At 40.0% G+C, this 20,634-nt stretch overlaps 1 protein-coding gene across 1 annotated transcript; it reads right to left on the bottom strand.

The window, feature by feature from the left end:
- Window positions 1–7,757: 7,757 nt before the first annotated feature.
- Window positions 7,758–11,270, bottom strand: LOC145447682 (calcium and integrin-binding family member 2-like). Its single transcript, XM_080325941.1, has 6 exons — window positions 11,159–11,270; window positions 11,001–11,097; window positions 9,302–9,449; window positions 9,006–9,118; window positions 8,551–8,639; window positions 7,758–7,951 (listed from the first exon to the last, which is right to left on the bottom strand). Exons 1-6 carry the CDS (start codon window positions 11,242–11,244, stop codon window positions 7,930–7,932), a joined length of 555 nt encoding a protein of 184 aa, XP_080182067.1. The 5' UTR covers window positions 11,245–11,270; the 3' UTR covers window positions 7,758–7,929.
- Window positions 11,271–20,634: the final 9,364 nt, after the last annotated feature.

Genomic DNA, 20,634 nt, shown 5'->3' on the forward strand with positions numbered 1-20,634 from the left:
ATAATTGCAAATCCAAATCCAAAACAGGATCTAAATCCAGAGTTTCCTTCGAATTATCAAACTATAGAATGTAAACGTTACATTCTATAATCAAACAAAGTTTCTTCATAAAATTTCATCACTTCAAAACATCACAAGACAGTAATACAATGAATGATAGGAAGATGCCGAAACGACTAGGAGAAGTCGGACACCCACCTGGGCCTAGGCGATGTAAAGAGGAGGCATGCACACTGAATGACAGTAAAAGATGCTAATATAAAGTGGCAAATCAAATCTGCTAATCAATCAGGCTTTTTATACAACAACAACAATCATTGGGTTATAAGTTTCATCTGAACAAGTTACACACAATGTAGGATGCGATAAGACACAATGCGATGTAACGAACAGATCGGAGGATGTCGAACGACACGCACCAGTAGCTATCCTTTACTCAAACATCCACCTCGGCCTAGAGTGCCCGACGTCGCAGTTCTTTTCGATGTTAATCTTTTTTTGAAGCCGCGGTCCTTTCTGCTAGTTCTTTCCATTCCTTGTGAGTGCTTTCTTTCTTCGGGTCTATTTTCTGGGCTTTTGGGGGGGAAGGGGAGCCCAGATGAACCTCCGATGGGAATCGAACCCGGTCCACCGGCTTAGTGGGCGCTAATCGTTACCACTACGCTATCTCCCCCGCTATATTCAACGCGATTCTTGAAGACCCGATGTCAAACGAGCAACTGCCCATCATGCCCTATTTAAATAAGGTACCCGTATACGTCCTCCGTTAGGAGGATTTGTCCTCCTTTTTCAGGTTCAATCAATCAATCAATCAGGTTTATTAATATTTTCATCGTTTCAAAACATCACAAAATTGCTTGTATTTAGACTTGAATGCGGACATGCTCGACGACTGTCGGATAACCGGCGAGATGCTGTTGCACAATTGGGGTCCGGCATACTTGATAGAGCAATGCGTTTTCTTGTATTCAGTCCTGATCATATGGTAGTTGTTCTTCGTTGACGCGCGTGTGCTGTACTTGTGCGCTTTTGTCTCCAAGTTGAAGTAGTCGTTGAATTTTGAGGGACATTGACCGCAATGGAACTGATACACAAACTTGGCAATTTCTAGCTTTCCAATATCTTCTAAGTTTAGAACACCAAATCTTTTTAGAGGCAATTTATCTTTATCATCATCACAGTGGCGGCTCGTGACAATATCGGGTGGTGGGGCAAGGGCTGCGAGCGACTTTTATCAACATGACGTCACAATGGCGTTTCCCAACGTAAAAAAGTAACTTTATGATGGTCACATGAATTTCCCGACAACAGTGATTTTAACGTAGGTGCCGCGAGAGGTTTGCCGGTGAGCCGTGACTTGAAGTGTGGTAACAAATGTTTTATTCATTTATTTTTAATCAAAGGATTATTTTACAAAATGTACGTGAACTAAGAATCGTCCCTATGCCACGAATCAAGTATCAGGTCATCCTTAGTAGCATGCGTTTTGATTTCATGGTAGAGTTATAGATTACGCAAATCGATAGACCCTAAAATCCGACCGTCACCCCAAATTCGAAATCCGGATCCAGTCCGGCCAGGTAAAAAAACATTGAAATCCTGCTCCTGCTCCTGAACCGGACTGTGGCCATCTCTGGTTACGACCAGGTGATAATAGGCAACCAAAGCGGAGGCACCCGGCGTACGATTGGATCAATAGACTGGACAACTTCTAGACCTCTCATTTTCGCTCTAAAGGCAACTGCGTAAACTACGTACGGAATAAAGATTCAATACGATTCATGTTCGCACTTGACTTGACCTGACTAATTCCAATGACTAGAACTCGAGAGATTGCGTAAGCCTAACTGGAGAGGTCAACGAGTTCGGACACATACGCAATTGTTATCTCATAGATTGGGCCTGTCATATTGAATCCAGAACATCAATTTGAATGGTCTTTCAAGAACTAAGGACAGCAGCCTCGGAACTTCGGTCTCGGAACAACGTAGGACATTTTGGCCTTGAGACTGGAGACTGTGACACAACACATACGGCTTACTGTCTATAAGTCTGCTGCGAAATCGCCGTTGGAAAATATATTAATATATAAATACATGAATAAAAGCCGTAACTTAGTATACTGTTACAAGAAATCATCGAGAAGTAGCATACGCAATCTCATAACCCATTCCGGTATGGTACACTGTCAAAATCAATGCAAACAGACGAACACCGAACTTTGAGTAAAATAGATCGAGGAATAGGCTGATCGAATGATCAGCTGTTAGCCGACATCGAAAATGAAATAGCTATCGCAATTGACAGGGGATTGTAAGCAAATGGTTTGAAGGCCACAATTTCACAGTGAAATGGACATTGGCGAACATAAAATTATGCGAATACTTGAATGCAAACCGAGAATCTTGGTTAGCTGTTTCATGCGATCATCGAGATATACCATTGGAAATATCATCACCGATCTCGTTATGGAACGCAGACTATAGATTAGCACAGACCGACACCGGCTTTTGCGTGAGATCCGCAATGACGTAGGTAGGCTAAGTATCAGATCAGCGCGCATCTCTACCATACTCGACCTCGAAAACGAAATAACTGCCTCAATCATTGAGTGTCAACTTTAAGACTTGGCACCGCGTTCGATACTAAAATCAAGACATACCGTGTGAAAGCTCATGACAGATGGACAGTATGGAACATCGTTAAAAGCAATAGAGACCAATAACGGCTTTTGCGTAAATTTGTTGGCGATAAATGAAGAGTCAGCTCTTACTCGACTTTGGAAACGAAATTACCACCCACATAGTTCAGTGACAAACTTAAAACTTGTTACATCGGTCGATACTAACACTTACCGTGCCAAATGTCATGACCGATCTCGGTATAGAACATCGTCAAAATCAATGGAGACCAATACCGGCTTTTGAGTAAAATCCGTTTGCTGTACTATGTACATGATAGATCAGCACACACTGAACTTCGGAAACGGAATTACTACCATTATCTTTAAGTAGCAAGCCTAAAACTTGGAGCAGTGTTAAATACTACCTTCACGACATATCATACCAAGTTTCAAGAATTATCATGGTGCGAAACACCGTCAAAATCGACCTATACCAGCAAAGGTCGACTCAACGCATATTACGGTAACCGAGTTCAGATATAGATACGATTGTTACATCACACCTTAGGGGCGAGTAGGCATATTTTCCCCGGTTGCTCGGCCATTTTACGAATAGGAGAGAGTAAATCACCGTTTCTTTATTGTGCGCGGCTTTGAGAGAATAGATAGTGAAAGCTTGTTATGAGCGCTACCGGGGCAAGCCCCGGCTAGGCATTCACAAAGCGAAAACACAGAAGAGAATTCGATTTTCGCAGAGACTTCGCTATGTATGGGCGTTAGGGTTGTTCAGAATTGACCGACTTTCAAAAAGTCTAGGTTTTCAGTCCGTTTCCCATGCCTTATACCTTAAAAACAAATCCTGGCAACTTTTTTTTGTAATTCATCCCCTGCATCCGTGTGCACATTGAGCTGGAAGAATAGCAGCTGAAAATAGGGGATTCCCCTAAAATCTGAGTGTCACGATTTTACCTAGCCTAGTTAAAGTGACATATAACATGGATTTATGCAGCTGTTGCGGTTTGGAGTGCTACAAAACCCCACTATATAAGGCATTCCCAGTTCAGGATATCATTTCCATGTCCCACCCAGCCTTAGAACTGCTCAAAACTACCTAAAACTGATAGTCATTTTGTTGGATCACATATCCTACACCCCTCAAACCTACCCGGCACTGTTCATCAATTTCCTGGATCCCCATGTGCAAGAATACAACTGTAAATGTAACATCCACTCACAGCCACATAATAAACATCACTGGAAACGAAAAAATAAGGCAAAGAAAGAGATCAACTTGGCAAAATATTACATAAATCAGGTGGATGAAATGGTTGCTTTCGAGAAATCTGCATATCTGTTCCGGTGATCTTCCATAGCTTGTAGGAGGCTCGCTCGCTGTTTTTTGTCATCCGTTATGAACGCAGCATAGTCGGTATTCAATTTTACCATACGCTCTGCTGCATCATTAACTACTTCAACAGTATTCACAAATTCTTGAGCAGTCACGAAATCCGGATCAGCATGCCATTCCGAAACTGGAAGACTCAACCAATCATGTTCCACATGTATAGCATCAAATAGAAACCACGATTCTGGCCCAATCAAATCGACCATACTCATTGACTCAGAGACAGAGTCAGAGATCAGACTGAGAGGCATACATCTGCGATATTTTTCAGGGATTGGCATTTTCAGCAATTTAGCAGCCATCGCTTCCTTCAGCTTGTCAGGAATCGTTGGATTAGCCGAGAACGTGGTAAATACCACCTTTTCCTCAGTTAGATACCAATGATGTTTTCGCAATTTCTTGTATGCCACATCAGCAACAGTGAGATCGCATAATGAAAAGTTTTTCATGTCATGAAGGAATTTGAGATCATTCCAAGGTGCGTCACATGCAATACCAGTTTTCAACCAAGCTGGAACATAAAACAAAGCAATGAATGTATTGATTCGTTCGAACTTTTCAATGAACTCTTCAGAATAGTCCATTTGCTCACTCCACATGAACATTTTTTGACAGTACAGGACTTGACTCATCCATGTAGCGCTATGAGTAGCACCAGGCTTGCAAAAACGATGATCAACATATTTGTCATCCAAAATCGCCAAGGTGCCTGTTGCACATTCTCTGTAGTCATCTCTTATCAAGACTTCTTTCTGCTTTCCATCATTGGGTTTCATCAGTGGAATTATTTCTTGCTTTGCTTCATCAGCTTTCATCGCCAACCAGCTGCCTTCAATAAACTTCAGCGTTTTATAGCTTCTTGATTTATCGATATGTTTCCACTTCTTCTTGAAGGTATTAAAATCCGTGTTTTCAGGGCCTGTGGTTGTCGATCCAAACAAACACTTCCAAACCTCTCGAATGACCAGTTCATAAATATGATGGCGACAGGCATTGTAGAAAATTTTCCTGTTAATCAATTCATCAAGTAACGGAACCGCACCTTTGTTTTTACCAGTGTTTGAGGATGTTGTGTCAAACACAAGAGCTCTACCAGATTTTGTTAAATTCCAAAGTTCCAGCAGTTCAAATGATGCATCAGCCTGTGCTTTTCCTGTAGCACTTTCCAGAGTTTGAATGCCAAGAAGTTTCCCTTTCTTAAATGCGCCGGAATACGCAGACGATGCGAGCACTGCCAAGGCCTCAAATTGATAACCTAGACGACTCTTAGTGCGCTTTCCATCCCAGTGCAATGCAATGTGCTCTGGGGATTGGTGAATATTTTTTCAAAGATAGATTCGGAAATTTTCAAACGATTTGCAATGCGTCGTCGATAGGTCCCAGATCTTGAAAGATGGAAGTCATTAGGGTTGCCATCGCAAGCTTTAATCAGTGCTGCAGCCCATTGGGCGTTTGCAAGCGAAAGCACAAGAAGAACGCGGGTTTCGCTGTGATCTCGGTATATATTGATTGCTGTGCGTCTATAAATGGTTAAATTGTTATTGAACAGAATTTTAGGTGGGGCAATGCCCCAGTTGCCCTATAGGACGAGCCGCCACTGCATCATCATCATCATCATCATTGGTTTATTAGCAATTTTATCAGTTCAATACACCACAAAAAATGCGATACAATGAAGAGAAAGGAAGATGTCGAAGCGACTGGGAGTTGTCTATGGAATCGGACACCCACCTTGGCCTAGGCGATGTAAAGAGGCGGCATGCACACTGAACGAAAGTAAAGAAGATAGTATAGAAAAAGAAAGCGACAAGAAATAGGGCGGCATGTCATGGGAAGCGAGATCGATAGGTCAGTCGTGGTCCGGTAATCTTGAGGATGGACTGTATTTATTTAGTAGTAATTGCTTGTATTTCGACTTGAATGTGGACATGCTCATCGACTGTCGGATGGCCGGCGGGATACTGTTACACACATCCACACATCAGTTGCACATCCTGGCCCTGTGGGGCTTTGGCAATGATACGGATGATCCGATGTTGAAGTTTTTCAGTGGGTCAATTGTATTCTTGCAGGCAGCACCCCAACAAAGAATTCCGTATTGTAACTTTGATAGGAATAGAGTGTTGAAGAGTATCAACAGCACGCAGATTGGCAGAGTGTAGCTAAGGCGGCGAAATAGACCACACACCTTCGATAGTTGTGGTTTGAGTGATTGTAGCCTATGTGACTCTTCCAGGACATGTCCGAATCCAGTAAAACACCAAGGTATTTGGCATTTTTAGTGTTGGAAATTGGTTGGCCAGCGATGTCAACGGTTTTTGAAAATGTCCTCCAGGGACGCCTAAATGTCCTCCTTTTTCGGCCCGGTTCGGTTCAGTTTATTAGCAATTTTGATCAGTTCAATACACCACAAAATTGCGATATAATGAAAAAATAGGAAGGTGTCGGCTGTCGAATCGACTTGGAGTAGTCTTTGGAATCAGACTCCAACCTTGGCCATACGATGGAAAGAGGAGGTATGGCGGATTGGTGTACTGCACAAGTGCACACACCCTCTGGACGCGTCGGATCATCAATTACAATTACCACAGTTGCTGACGATTTTCCCTGACGAGCCGAAAATATTCGGGTTCATTTCGATATCAATGTACGATTCAGTTGTATGGTATTGGTAAATTGTACCAAGTTTGTCGTGTGACTATAGCGATTTATTTCAATGAAAATGTACCATGGCCCCCGAAAAAGTTGGAAATCGCCTGTCTAAAAGAGAGCTGGAGAGAACAAGATCGCACTCCGTTGCATTGTCCTCCTTTTTCAGGAAATTGTAAATGTCCTGCCAGTGGCGTAGGAGCATATGCTGCCGCCCCTGGCTTTCGTTGAAAATTTTGAAATCATTTCAATCTTTTCGATTATATCTACTGGAAATCTCACATTTTGCAGCCTGCCACTGCAGTTGACTGTGTCACCTTGAATTGGTCTTAGGATTATTGTCCCGATAGATATCTCAACAACATTAGTGTTGTTAGGGGAGTTCGAGTAACAGTTCGTTGCGTATTGACTGACCTGTGCGTTTGTTGGTTATATATATCAATACATCGGTTCCAATCGGTGATCCGTCTGTATCCAGTAAGAACCTGAAAGGAGTAGTCGTCCTCTTCTGCTATAAAGTGTTGGATAAGCGAGGGAACGGCTACAATCGTTTGTCGAGTAATTAACGCGAGAACTGAGAAATACTCGCAGACTCTTTTATAACCGCTACCCTAACAACGTCTTATTCTATCCAAATATACTTCGTGTTTAAGTAAACATCTTTGTGGATTGAAGAACTCGCAAACCTCAGTACAGGACTTCCAGGTTATGTAGCCAGCAAAGCCAACCTAATATATATCGGTCAGCTACTTTGTCACTACAGGAATGCCGCCAAGTCCCTCTACTGTTGCACCTCCCATGGCGCAGAGCCATATAAGCGCCAAGTGGCTTTTTATGTCTGTTATTGAAACTTGAAAAAGTGTCCTCGTTTTGGATCTGAAAATATGGCAACCTTCATTAAGTAGCGTACTTCAAATACAGATATATAGCTACATACTAATATTATTGATTGTTTTTGTTTTATGGTATTTTTTCATGATCAATTTGTTAACGATTGACGAAGCAATAAGTTATCGCGATCCCTCTCACAGCTGACTTGACCAGTCCCACGTCATTAAGCAAAGACTATATACACAAAACTTTTCGAAGGCAGATTATTATATTGGCAATAAATTTTTTAAAACGAAAGCAAAGATAAAGGCTCAAGAATATTTCAAATAAAATAAATGATACTGCAAATAACTCGAATTTCATATTTAGGGCTGGTTATCCGGGATCGTCGATTGTCACGTCATAAACCCGCGGTCGGTCGTCACACTCGTATCTTGAACGCGCTGTTAAAGAAATTTAAAGTTAAAGAAAATGAAAAATGATTTCTGTTCAGATTTGCTCAATCTAGTCATTATTTTCGTAGTTATAGTTCCACTTGCTAGTTTAGAAAGAGGAGTAGTTCTAGTTCTAGTTGCAAATAGATATATTGAGAAGTGACTTAGAGTGCTAACTATGAGGTTTTGAATAGCGAGTAGTTCTAGTTCTAGTTGCAAACATTGAAAAGTGAGTTCTGTTTCTATGGTTACGAGTTTTGAAAATCCAATAGTTCTAGTTATCGTCATGAGGTTTCGAAAGTGAGTAGTTTTAGTTCTAGTTCTAGTTGCGAGTTAAGAAAAATCTGTAGTTCTAGTTTTAGTTGCAAGTTTTTAATAGTGAGTAGCTCTAGTTCTAGTTTGAAATATTGAAAAGTGAGTTCTATTTCCAGTTGCGAGTTTTGAAAATCCAGTAGTTCTAGCTTTTGTTACGAGATTTGAAAAGTGAGCAAGTTTTAGATCTAATTCTAAACGCGAGTTTTGAAAAGTGAGTAGGTGAAAGGTTCGAGTATTCAAAAGTGACTAGTTCTATAGTTGCTGGTCATTTTATGGGCGCATAAAAAACTCACGTCATGAAATCGGGCGATTTCGTGAGCACGTTCTCGAACTCCGGCAGTGAAAGTTTTCCGTCGCCATCCAAATCCGCCTCTTCCAGAATCTGAAAGATTGCGCAACCATGGATGATTCTAGTTGTGTAACTAGAATAATCAGAGTTAAATGATTCTTTGTTCTAGTTCCAATTTCCTTCGGTTTTCATGTAAATGCTAGAGGAGAACAGTCTCGTGCGAAGCAAGCCAAGTTTGCTGTACAGACATTTGCCATTCTTATATTCATGAGAATGAAATTTGATTTGATATCAAGTGAGCTTGATTTTTGTTGTTCCTTTCTATTTCGGAATCCAATAAAGTTCCGAGTTTTTAGAATGCAGTCATTCTGAATATAATCTAATTTGAAAATACTGTGTAGCTATTATCCTGATTCTAGTATAATATGGAAAAGCTGTAATTTTTTCTAGCTGTTCGACCTCGTCGATAACTTCTGTGATCACATTTTCTTCAATTTCTTCATCGCTCTCACACAGCATCTTGATCACGGATGCGACATCATCAGCGTCCACGTAATTGTTGTCATTTTGATCTGAAAGACGAAATACTCTCAGATTTTCATTTACATTTAATAATATATTCAATATGTAAATTAATCATATTGAAGTGATTTTTAAGTGAATTTCTACTTTAATTTGTAATAGAGTAAAAATATACGTTACCTGTACTTGAGTAGCAACGCCGACTATGTCTGCTGAACAAAACGGAGGCTTACCGAAAATCTGGAAAGCGAAATGAACTTTGAGCTTGAAATCCGCGTTTGCCGACAAAACGTTCATCATGTCCAAGAAATCGTCGAACGACATCGAACCGTCTTGTGACGTAGAAAACACTTGACAAAGCCTTGCCGCAAACGGGTTGTGCTGAAAAATCGCGGAGGTTATTTTTGTGAGAATGACTCCGGGAAGAAAAGCAACAGATTTCGTGATTTTGGCCGGATTTGCGATTTGTGTACCTGCCTGTTTCGATTCTGACTGTAGCAGGGGTCAGAAACCGATGGCTCGCGAGCCATATATAGCTCTTTTGATAATGAAGTTTGGTTCTTTGATAAATTTCCAATTTGGCACTTCATTCACCTTATTTATCAATACTGCCGAGATATTTTAATAAATTTTGATTACGGCTGAAATCATTATTCCTGTTGTAGCTGAGACAAGTCTTTATATAAGGTGTTCGACTCCCATAAAAGATATGCGGAAACTGAAAACTGCAAGTTTATCTATCAGTTCCACTGCGGTCACTTCCCCGAAAACGTCCACGTCGTCCAACTACCGTATGGTACAAAAAATATCATCGCTCTATCAAATATGCCGGACCTGATTTGTGGAGCTGTGTCTCGCTGACTATCCGACAGGTATCGAGCATGACCATGACCACATTCAAGTTGAAATACAAACAATTTCAACTGAATCATCATCATCATCATCATTGGTATATTAGCAATTTTATCAGATCAATACACCACAAAAAATGCGATACAATGAAAAGACAGGAAGATGTCGAGGCGACAAGGAGTAGTCTACCAGTTAGCATAGTTTACCGGACCACGATCTGGTATATTGATCTCGCCTTTCAACACATGCCACCTTATTTCTTGTCTGTTTTTTTATATTATCTTCTTTAAGGGCCGAGATAATAAAGTTAGCTGATCCGGAAGAATGCTAATCGTTTGATTAAATACAGCTAATCGCGACGCATAAAGTTGGGAAAGGTTCACGCGCGATAGTTAGTCGACGTGTCCCGAGTTTTCAATCAAGTACCGTTATCTGTTGCATCATAATGCGAAAACGCGTTACAGGCTGTCAGTTGTCAATTTGTTGAATGAAGCAGCAGCCTGCTGATAACGATACTGCCACTACAATAGCTAAAAAGCCCAAGAATTATCATCATCGCGAAATGAAAGTCGAGTCCAATTCGTACGGCATAGCTAAGAAACGGATTATAGAATATCGATATCGCTTAGCAATGGCGGGCACATAATTCGTTGGTTGTTTAGTGAAGCCATTACCACGGTCATTATCGGAAATATTTGTGAGTTGGAATGGTACGCAGTGTATGCAATTTTTGTAGTTATCTATAGTTTGTTCCGGTTTGTTAAATCATGAGAATAACACTAACTTTGTGCGCTGCGATCAACCGGTTTCCTTAATCCTGAGGTAATAAATCCTGACGAACGCGAAAATCGACTTTATTGCTAATCCAACTTTATTATCTCTGCCCTTAGTTTTAATTCTGTGTGCGTGCCACGTTTTTACATCGCCTAGGCCAGGTGGGTTTCTGATTTCGAAGACCACCCCCATTCGTTTCGACGGCTCCCTATCTTTCATTGTATCGCAGTCTTGTGGTGTATTGAAATGATGAAAAATTTTAGCAATGAATTGAATTGGATTCTATTGCATAATTACTTATCTAACCTTAATCTCATTCATCTCGACGACTCTCTCGGCATCAACTCGAACCTCCCGACCATCTTCTCCTTCCTCCAAAAGCGTCGAAAACTTCTTGTACAGACTGCGAGAAATAACCTTAAGATTATCGAGAGCTATGTCACATCACTCACTATGAAACTCACTCTATAATCTCCCCCTTGCTAAAATACGTCACGGCCGCGTATTCGTCCAGCTCTTCCTCCGAGAAAACGCTAGAAGACAGCCCCATCTTGACCAGAGTTATCAACTATAGAAAATGGTCAATTTTTCCAAATTAAATTCATGTTAGAAAGAAATACAACATAAATTAAGTTCAGTTCATATCAAACCAGAATTCATTCTCATAAACACGAGAATGGCAAATGTCTGTGGAAGAACAAGCTTGGCTCGTTTTGCATTATACAGTTCTCCTGCAGTGTTTTCAGTAACAGCAGAAATGCGATTAAAATTAGAATCATTTCACAAGTTAAATAACCGGCATTTCGCTCAAATTAGTCTATTTAGACAACTAGGATTATCCATAACAATATACATTAGTCCAAATCTGGCTGTATATGGTGACATCTTCAGCTCGACTTAAACCTCAAACAAGAACTCAACGATCTGTTCTGAGGCGGATCCGGTCAACAATAAAACGTAGCACACACTTCCTTTTGTTCGACCCTGGTTTACACAATGGCGCGTCACACCGAACGTCACAATACAGACAATAACTAGGGCTTACATGCGGGTCAGACACTTGGCTGTTTCTGAGTATTCGGATATAAAACCAACTTTTGACTAGATTTGATGCTATATGCTATAGTGCTATGGTTGTTTGAAGAGCAAATTCTCAATCCAAACAAAGTCGTTTCTGAATGAGCGATTACGTCACCTGCTATAGAGTGGAATATTTGAGAATAGTTCTAGCCAAGGCTGTGTCAACAAAAAGAGTTCGTGTATCATCTAAAAATAGTACATTGAACGCTCTCGTATTCGACATTTCATGCTGGTGACGTCATATTTTGTGTTACGATTGTTGATATACGCTGTTCTTTCGAATTCTCTACTAGTTGCTGACGATTACCCCTGACGAGTGTCAGCCGAAAATATTCGGGTTCATTTTAATATGAATATACTATTCAGTTCTATGTTTACAGTTTTATAGCTTTGTGGGCCTACATATACCGCAAGATGTCGCTTTTACTTCAATCAATCAGGTTTATTAATATTTTCATCGTTTCAAAACATCACAAGACTGCGATACAATGAAAAGATAGGAAGGTGTCGAAACAACTTATAGTAGCCTTTAAGATCAGACACCCACCTTAGCCTAGGCCAGGGCCGGGCAACATACGGTCCGCGGGTCGGATCCGGCTGGCGAAGGGATTTTGACCGGCCCGCCGAGAGTTCTGAAAGTGAAATTTTGTTCTGAAAGTATTGGCAATTTTTATGCGTCACAGAATGAAACCAAGTTTGCCAACCTGAGAAAGATGGACATTAAACTACTTGCTCTGTTCAGGTCTACATACATTTTCGACCATGAACCAGTGTGATGACTCGAGTAACCTTTTACGTGTGACTTGATTTGACTCGAGTGACCTTGGAAAAATGACTTGACTTGACTTGACTCGACGTTCAAGAAATGCAAATTGACTCGTGACTCGAAGCAAAATTTACGTGTCAATTTTAAGTCATCAAGCAATCGATGTCGACTAAATCGCTCAATCTTGTATAAGTTCGGATTGCCAACCAATGAATCAATGATTGTGCGTTTTACCGAGCCTCCATTGTTAGATCACAAATAAATTGATCACAAACGCAGTGATCGGGGCTTATACAGCAGCTTACGTTGTCGTAAACTTGCTCACATCAACCCACCCTCTTATCATCATCATCATTGGTTTATTAGCAATTTTATCAGTTCAATACACCACAAAAAATGCGATACAATGAAAAGACAGGAAGATGTCGAAGCGACAAGGAGTAGTCTATGGAATCTGACACCCACCTTGGCCTAGGCGATGTAAAGAGGAGGCATGCACACTGAATGAAAGTAAAGACGATAGTATAGAAAAAGGATGCGACAAGAAATAGGGCGGCATGTCAAGGGAAGCGAGATCGATAGGTCAGTCGTGGTCCGGTAATTTTGAGGATGGACCGTATTAATAAGTTAAATCAATCACTCATATCACTCACACGTTTATAATTGTATATCATGGATATTTAGGTGGGTAGGGTATTGAACTATATCATTTTAAAACTTTCTGAGGTTCCGTATGTTATCCTTTGTATTTTGGCTGATATTTAAAGACTGAGGCTATACCGCTATACTTGCGTAGTTGAGCAGTTTTACGTATGCGTGAGCGATACAGCGTCTTTTGCGCGGATAATCAACTCTTTATTCGTTCCTCGTATCAGAATAAATGGGTACTTTTTCTGTATTGAAAACAATTAACAAAATGTAATGACTTTGAATCATGTCTAGTACTTTGAAATTTCAACTTGACGTGACTAGCGACTGGATTGACTCGTGACTTGACTTGACTTGACTCGACTCGAGTCACCTCCAAAATCGAGTGACTTGACTTGACCCGAGTTACCTTTGAAAATCAAGTGAGGTGACTTGGCTCGAGTCAAAATGTGCAATGACTCGAGATGACTTGTGACTCGAAGGTAGTGACTTGATCCCAACACTGCCACGAACATTAACGAGGAAGGCTACGTTGCAATATAACTGATGTTCGCGTGCAGTCTTTACTAAGGGTTTCCGCATACGATATGCAACCAGAGGTAAAAAAACTAGTTAACAAAATCAAACGACCACAAATGTCTGATTGACGTCAATAGCTGTCGTAAATAAATTCATTGAATATTGTTTTTGGTCTCTATGCTTTAAACTTAAAGTGTACATTCAATACAATTGATTCCTTGTATAGGTGGATAAATGCGCGATTAAGGTATAATGCATATATTATGTAATCCGGCCCGCCAAGTGCTTCATTTTCCCATATCGGGCCCGTCGACCGGAGAAGATGCCCGCCCCTGGCCCAGGCCCTAGGCGAAGTAAATAAGAGGCATGCACTCTGAATGAAAAGTAATCCAGACTTCAACTTCAAAGGTCCAGTTTCAAATTCAAGTTGAACGGGGCCGTCTTAAAAACAAATCGGTGGAAAATCTCACTCAATCGCCCAGTTTCGGTTCTTTGATAACTGATTCCATTCGTTTCTCAATATTTATTATGTTGCGCCGTTGATGTCGTACTTAGTTATACGAGTGTTGATATTCAAAGTTCTTTCCAATTCTCTACTCGTTACTGACATGCAACCCTGACGAGTGTCAGCCAGAAAAATAAACTTGGTTTATTTCAATATCAATACATTATACCAGGGGTGTCAAACATATGACCCGCGGGTCGCATCTGGCCCGCCGGACGATTTAATCCGGCCCTCGAAGCAATTTTAAGTTCTCTTGATATTGAATTCACACGACCGCGGCCTCTACGAAATTTGAAAAGTGAGTTGGCAACCCCTGTACTATTAAGTATATCATGTGAAAAACAATGGCGTGCACGGGTCTTGCGGTAACAATTCAGAATCATTTGACTGGTTCGGCCCGCGACGGCCGCGAGCGATCTGAACGTTTGAATCTGGCCCGCGGCGCAAATTGAGTTTGACACCCCTGCATTATACAATCTGATATTGAAGTTCTGTACCTTGAAGAGTCTATTTACATCACATTATTACTAGCAGTGAAGGCCGTTTCACAAACATAAGAGTCATTGTCGTTCCATGTCCATAATTATATGCATTTAAAACAACTGGTTGTTTACCACTTTGTTTAAAACATGAATTACAACAGAGGTCTCAAACTCAAATGTAATCGCGAGCCAATTTCATAGTTTCTGATGGCGCCGCGGGCCACAGCACCAAAATAGGGGTATACGATGTATTAATTTCAAGTATAGACCTTATTTTAAGGGACCTTGCAGGCTGGCACGCATCGTACGTCGCACGCGTCGTGAAATATGATTTACTATTGTGAATTCACGCCTGGTATGAAAAATATCACATTTTCAAATATTTGAATAAAATTGTTGTTGCACTTGGCATAGTTTGTCCAAAAAAGTAGTTATAGACCCCAGCATGCGAGAGTACAAATGCATCTCATGACATCGTAAAAGCTGTCGCGTTATAATTTGGCAGCTAGCGGACATTTGACGTGCCACAATTATTGGTACATTATATAAAAATTGAACAAAGATTGACCTGACATCAGAGCATTAGAGCATTACACCCTAATCCGGGTTGCGGGCACACTCCTGATAACTAGGCTATTGATCATGTCAATAACAAAGTAAAATTATATCAGCTTTAGATTTACAGATCAATATCCACTGCCGACTGATTAATGTACCATGGAAATAGAAATGTCTAGTCGCCGACGAATCCATTGGTGTTACAGCAATGGAGCGTAGGTTACCGCTACTTTACTCGCAAGAAATAACTATGACTACACATTAAGGGGGAACAGAATGCCAATGGTTGCCATACCGACCTATTTAAATAGCTAAATACGCTCCGCAACGCAAGCTATACGGCCTTTCGCTGTATTACTATTTCCCGTAACAGTTGGGTGGTTTGTTGCGTCTGTGGTCGTACCAAGTCACGGCTTTCCGAGTCACTAGTCCTTCTCTGATTATAAAGTTTGACCCGACTCAACTCTAGTCATTCTTATTTTATCACCCATTCAGTACGAGTTCGAGTAATTCTACAAAACGTCGCGCCCAAGTAAAAATCACAATTTTCAGTAACGAATTATTATCAACGGGTCAAGTCCTATCACCATAAACAGGTAACGTGACGTATATAGCTGATTTTCCACCACATGGTAACTTTTGAAAGTGATGTGATAGTAAAGTTCGACGAGTATATAGTTTCAGGATTTTGGAGTAGTTTAGAGCGAATTTTAAGTTATCAAATCCTAAAAAAGATATGTGGCAGTTAAATATCGTCGAATACTTCAAAATCTAAAATGCCGATGCGGGCCGCACAAAATGATCTGGCGGGCCGCGTGTTTGAGACCTCTGAATTACAACGTCTATACATAGTAATTGATCTAGTATTGAGGTGTCCTGTCCAACTGTGCTAAATTTGCTTCAAGTCACATGTTTTGATACCTTTGTTTTTCAGTAAAGTGACGCTAAATCTCAGAAACTTACTAGAAGAGCTTCTTGGAGGTACAGAACTTCAATATACAATTAAATAGTATATTCATATTGAAATGAACCCGAATATTTTCGGCTGACACTCGTCAGGGGTAATCGTCAGCAACTAGTAGAGAATTGGAAAGAACATTGTATTTCAACAATCTTACTACCATTTTGTTTGCCATTTGTTGAGTTTATTGTTAATAATTTCATCATTTCAAAACACCACAAGACTGCGACATAATGAAAAGATAGGAAAATGTCGAAACCTCTTGGCCTAGATTCGTAGAACATCAAGACATGTCGTGGGTCGGTAATCTCTAGGGATGGAAGGTCGCAATTCGCTAATATAGTGCCCGCCCGTTACACCACCTGATGCATTGTCTGTATAGGCCTGCAATACAACAAAAAGAGTGTTTTTGGCGAGTTTTTTGTTCCTGATCGTACAGCGGACTAATTTCTCCGCCCACAGACTATTTCAGAATGTTATACAGCTGAATAATTCCCTTGTTCTGGAATAAGCGATGGCTCGCCTGTTAATTATCGCCAAAAATGACTCAGACTTGCGAAGGATCAAAACAAACGACCGCCCGCGGCGAACGCGATTAAGAAATTTGACATTTTGTGGCTTTTGAAACGAAACTGTCGCGTTTCTAGACCGCAGCCGGTTGCAATCGCCGCAATGAAGCACACAAACACGATAAATCAGACTATGGCGTCACAAGGCGTAGCGCCAGGGTTAGGCTTCATTCTGAAGGCTGCAGTTTCGGAATATTTGAGGCTTGTTGAGATTGTGATCGGATTTCGTTTTAGGTTGGTTTGCACGACATCATGATTTTGTGGTTGCCCACTTTTGAACGTTTTGCAGTTCCACGAACATGACTTCAAAGATAAAGATATTACAAATGCACAGTTGCAGTTTAAGATACACAAATTCAACTATAAAAATAACTCAATAACGATAAAATATCCCCAGGGTGTAGACATCGTCTTTCTAGCAGCAGATTATATCAACATCTGTGGATATTAACTGGGTTCACCACGAACCCCAGAGGTTTGCTGATCCAGTTTCGGGGTTCGCCGGAGCTTAAGACACACGCCACACACATACAGCCCTAATTTACAGTAAATATCCATTATAATATTGTAGTTTTGCGTGAAAATCATGCTATGTAATCGTTTTAGCTCATTTTGCGCACTATATATTCACGAGCAATATGTATTTGAGGTATTATGCACTATGTATAATATACCCGAATATTCACGGCAGACGATTGCACCTGACGAGTGTCAGCAGAAAATCTTCTGGTATCTTTCAATATGAATTAATTATTATTATTCGGTTGTATCTATTGAAGTTTTGCACCTCAAATAGCGTCTTCAATCTAAATCTGCTTCGACAAATCCAAAACTGTCATACTTGGCACGATAGAAGTTAAAGTTATAATTACTCGAAACAACGTCTTAATCGCAATACGTAGGCCTACCTTGAAACAGCGGTCATTTTCGCGCAGTTTCAAACGACATTGAAGGTATAATCGATATTACGTGACAAACTTCCCATTCTCGGTACTCGCATGCGTGCGTGTGGCATCGCATCATATACGATCTTTTTGACTTTCATAAGCTTGATTAGTATTTTTCCTATACGCTTTTGGCATAGGTCTTGCCGATAAAGAATGCCTGAGTGATTCGACACTCAATCGCTCATTCCGTGTGTCACTCTTTTTGACTCTAAAACAGCGTGAAAGATGCGGAAAGTTCAAATATGTATCTTTTACGCGGCCACAAACAATAAAACGCCAGTTTCACATCACATTGAAGATAATTTGGCATTTTTTTCGACCATACCTATTTCATTGCACTTTGTGACAATGCCGTGGGTGGCTATCACGAATTTACATGACATTTCCGATAACCTGCGTATAGCTTTGTACTACATGTTTCGTACCAGTCCAGGCTTAAAGGTTTCCACAACCGGAATAATATCGAAACTATAATTTTCGTTGATAAATTAACTCTTAGTGCCAAGGATGGTATAATTTCAGTACTGGAAAGAATCATATCTCACTACATTCGACATGAATGATTGGAATTATTATTCGATTCATATTTGAGTACGTAATCATTGTGTCCAGCCCTGCAGGGTTACACAATCCTTGAAACGTTCGTCCCGAGCCGATTTATTTTAATGACCCTATAATAAGCGGGAAGTCGCGGCGCGAAAATCTAATGAGCCGCGAGATTTCTCACAAAGCGCGCTGGTATAATTGAGGCATAATTGTTTTCGAGGTCATGTTTGTTGCCTCTTGTTATGAGCCTAACAGGTCAGTTTGTGTGATGACATTCCCGATTCGATAAGTTTACACAATATCAAAATCGAGCCAAACATGTCACATTGAGTTCAGTTTTATTGCTAACAATTTCAAATGCTACATGCATCATGGTTGCTGCGATGTTCTGGAATGTGCTATCCAATCGTGATACAATTGCATTATTCACATGTTATGATATCTTGGATGTATCTGTGCTCACGCCAAATGTACGAAACTTACGTTTTCATTTGTTGACTTTATTGTTGAAATTATTATTAATAATTTCATCGTTTCAAAACACCACAAGACTGCGACACAATGAAAAGATAAGAAGGTGTCGAAACGACTTGGAGTAGTGTTTGAAATCAGACACTCACCACACTTATAGAGGTTTTAGAAGTTTTCTCGACTAAATTTTTCGAACTATATATTGCACTTTGCAGCACATGGCGTGTAAAAACTCAGGAAACTGGTACGATAGCAATTTTGAGAAAAAAAATAATATTTTGGCAACTGTCACATCTTATTTAATGTACGGTGGACATGATTTGGAGCTTTCCGGCTCATACCATAAAAATGATTCTGTTAAATGTTGTGTCTTGCAACCTCACATGCAAACTTGGACAACTGGAAAATTTGCAGCATTTTTAACTGAGATTGGAATTAGAATAATAGCTACACAATATTTCCCAAATTAGACTAGAGTAAGAATTATAACTAAAATTTTTTCCACATAAGATTAGAAAACTTGGACACGGAAGCAAGTTCAGTTCATGACAAATCATAGTTGATTCCGATAAGCACGAGAATGGCAAATGTCTGTACAGCAAGATTTCATCGTTGCGCGCGGTTCTCCTACTACCACGGAGAATCCAATTCCTGTTCTACATCACATAAAGATAATTTGACCCTGACTACATAGTATTAGAGTGAGATTCTCAACTTGGTAAGTTACACAAAATAAAATTCGGGACAAACATGTTATCTTTCCACGGAATTATTTCTTTCCGGCTACATAAAAATAACCCGTCACCAAAAATCAACGGGAACGCGAATCACAATGACACAAAGAATTTCCCACACATTAATCGATCAGGCCGCAGTAAAGAGTCGAGTTTATTGTTAATAATAATTATATCGTTTTAAAAACGCTACAAGACTGCGATACAATGAAAAGATAGGAAGGTATCCGTGACTTGAAATATGTAGTATTTAGAATCACACATCTTGTCCTAGTACATAGGAATTAGAAAATTTTGAATTTATTATTAAGAAATTTGAAAAAAAATCAAATTTTACTGTCAACCCCATGAAATTGTTACGTTGTCTTAAAGAACGATGTTTACCCGTTTTTCTCCCTTCCAGCCAGTAGAAGGGAAATGATTGCAGTTGAAAATTTTGGATTCGCAAAAATATAGCCTGGACCGTGGGAAATCCCAGAATTATGGATGAAAAGCTTAAATCACTTCGTTTCAACCTGTTGGAATTGCGTCAAATTTGTTTTGCATCGTTTCAGTGAACAACTTAACAATTTCATCGGATTGACAGTAAAATTTGAAATTTTTATTTTTTATAGTAAATTAGGAATTTTCAAACCCCTGAAACTGTCAAGTAGAAGTAGAAATAGAAGTATTCTAAAATAATAACCACATGAGGAAGTAGTGCGAGTAGGCAAAATTTACTTGAGGTACTTCCTCTTACTCAAGTAGCTATGTTTTCCACATTTTTTGCCTACTTGCTTACTTCCTCCAGTGTTTATGTTTTTAACAGTGCCGATAATAATTACTTTTTCATTACTTGTAAATATCTACTTCTACTTGTGCTTGAGTCGAAATTTGGTACGGTACTTCTACTTTATCGGAGTACTTGAAGTAGATTTTGCCTATTTCCATTATTTACTCAAGTAGTTATGATTTTAGGTTATTTCCACTTCTACTTGACAGTTTTCAGCTATTCAAGCAAAACTATAGGCCTAGAATACTCAATTTTGTACTTACTTTTAAATCCCTACTTCTACTACTCGAAAAGAAGTTATCGGCGCTACTTCTACTTCTACTTGAGACTACTTCTAGACTACTTCTACTTCTACTTGACAGTTTTCAGCTTTTCAGGCAAA

Source organism: Botryllus schlosseri, chromosome 10 (assembly GCF_051294905.1).
Source record: "Botryllus schlosseri isolate E-star chromosome 10, Bs_hap1, whole genome shotgun sequence".
NCBI classification, from domain to species: Eukaryota; Metazoa; Chordata; class Ascidiacea; order Stolidobranchia; family Styelidae; genus Botryllus; species Botryllus schlosseri.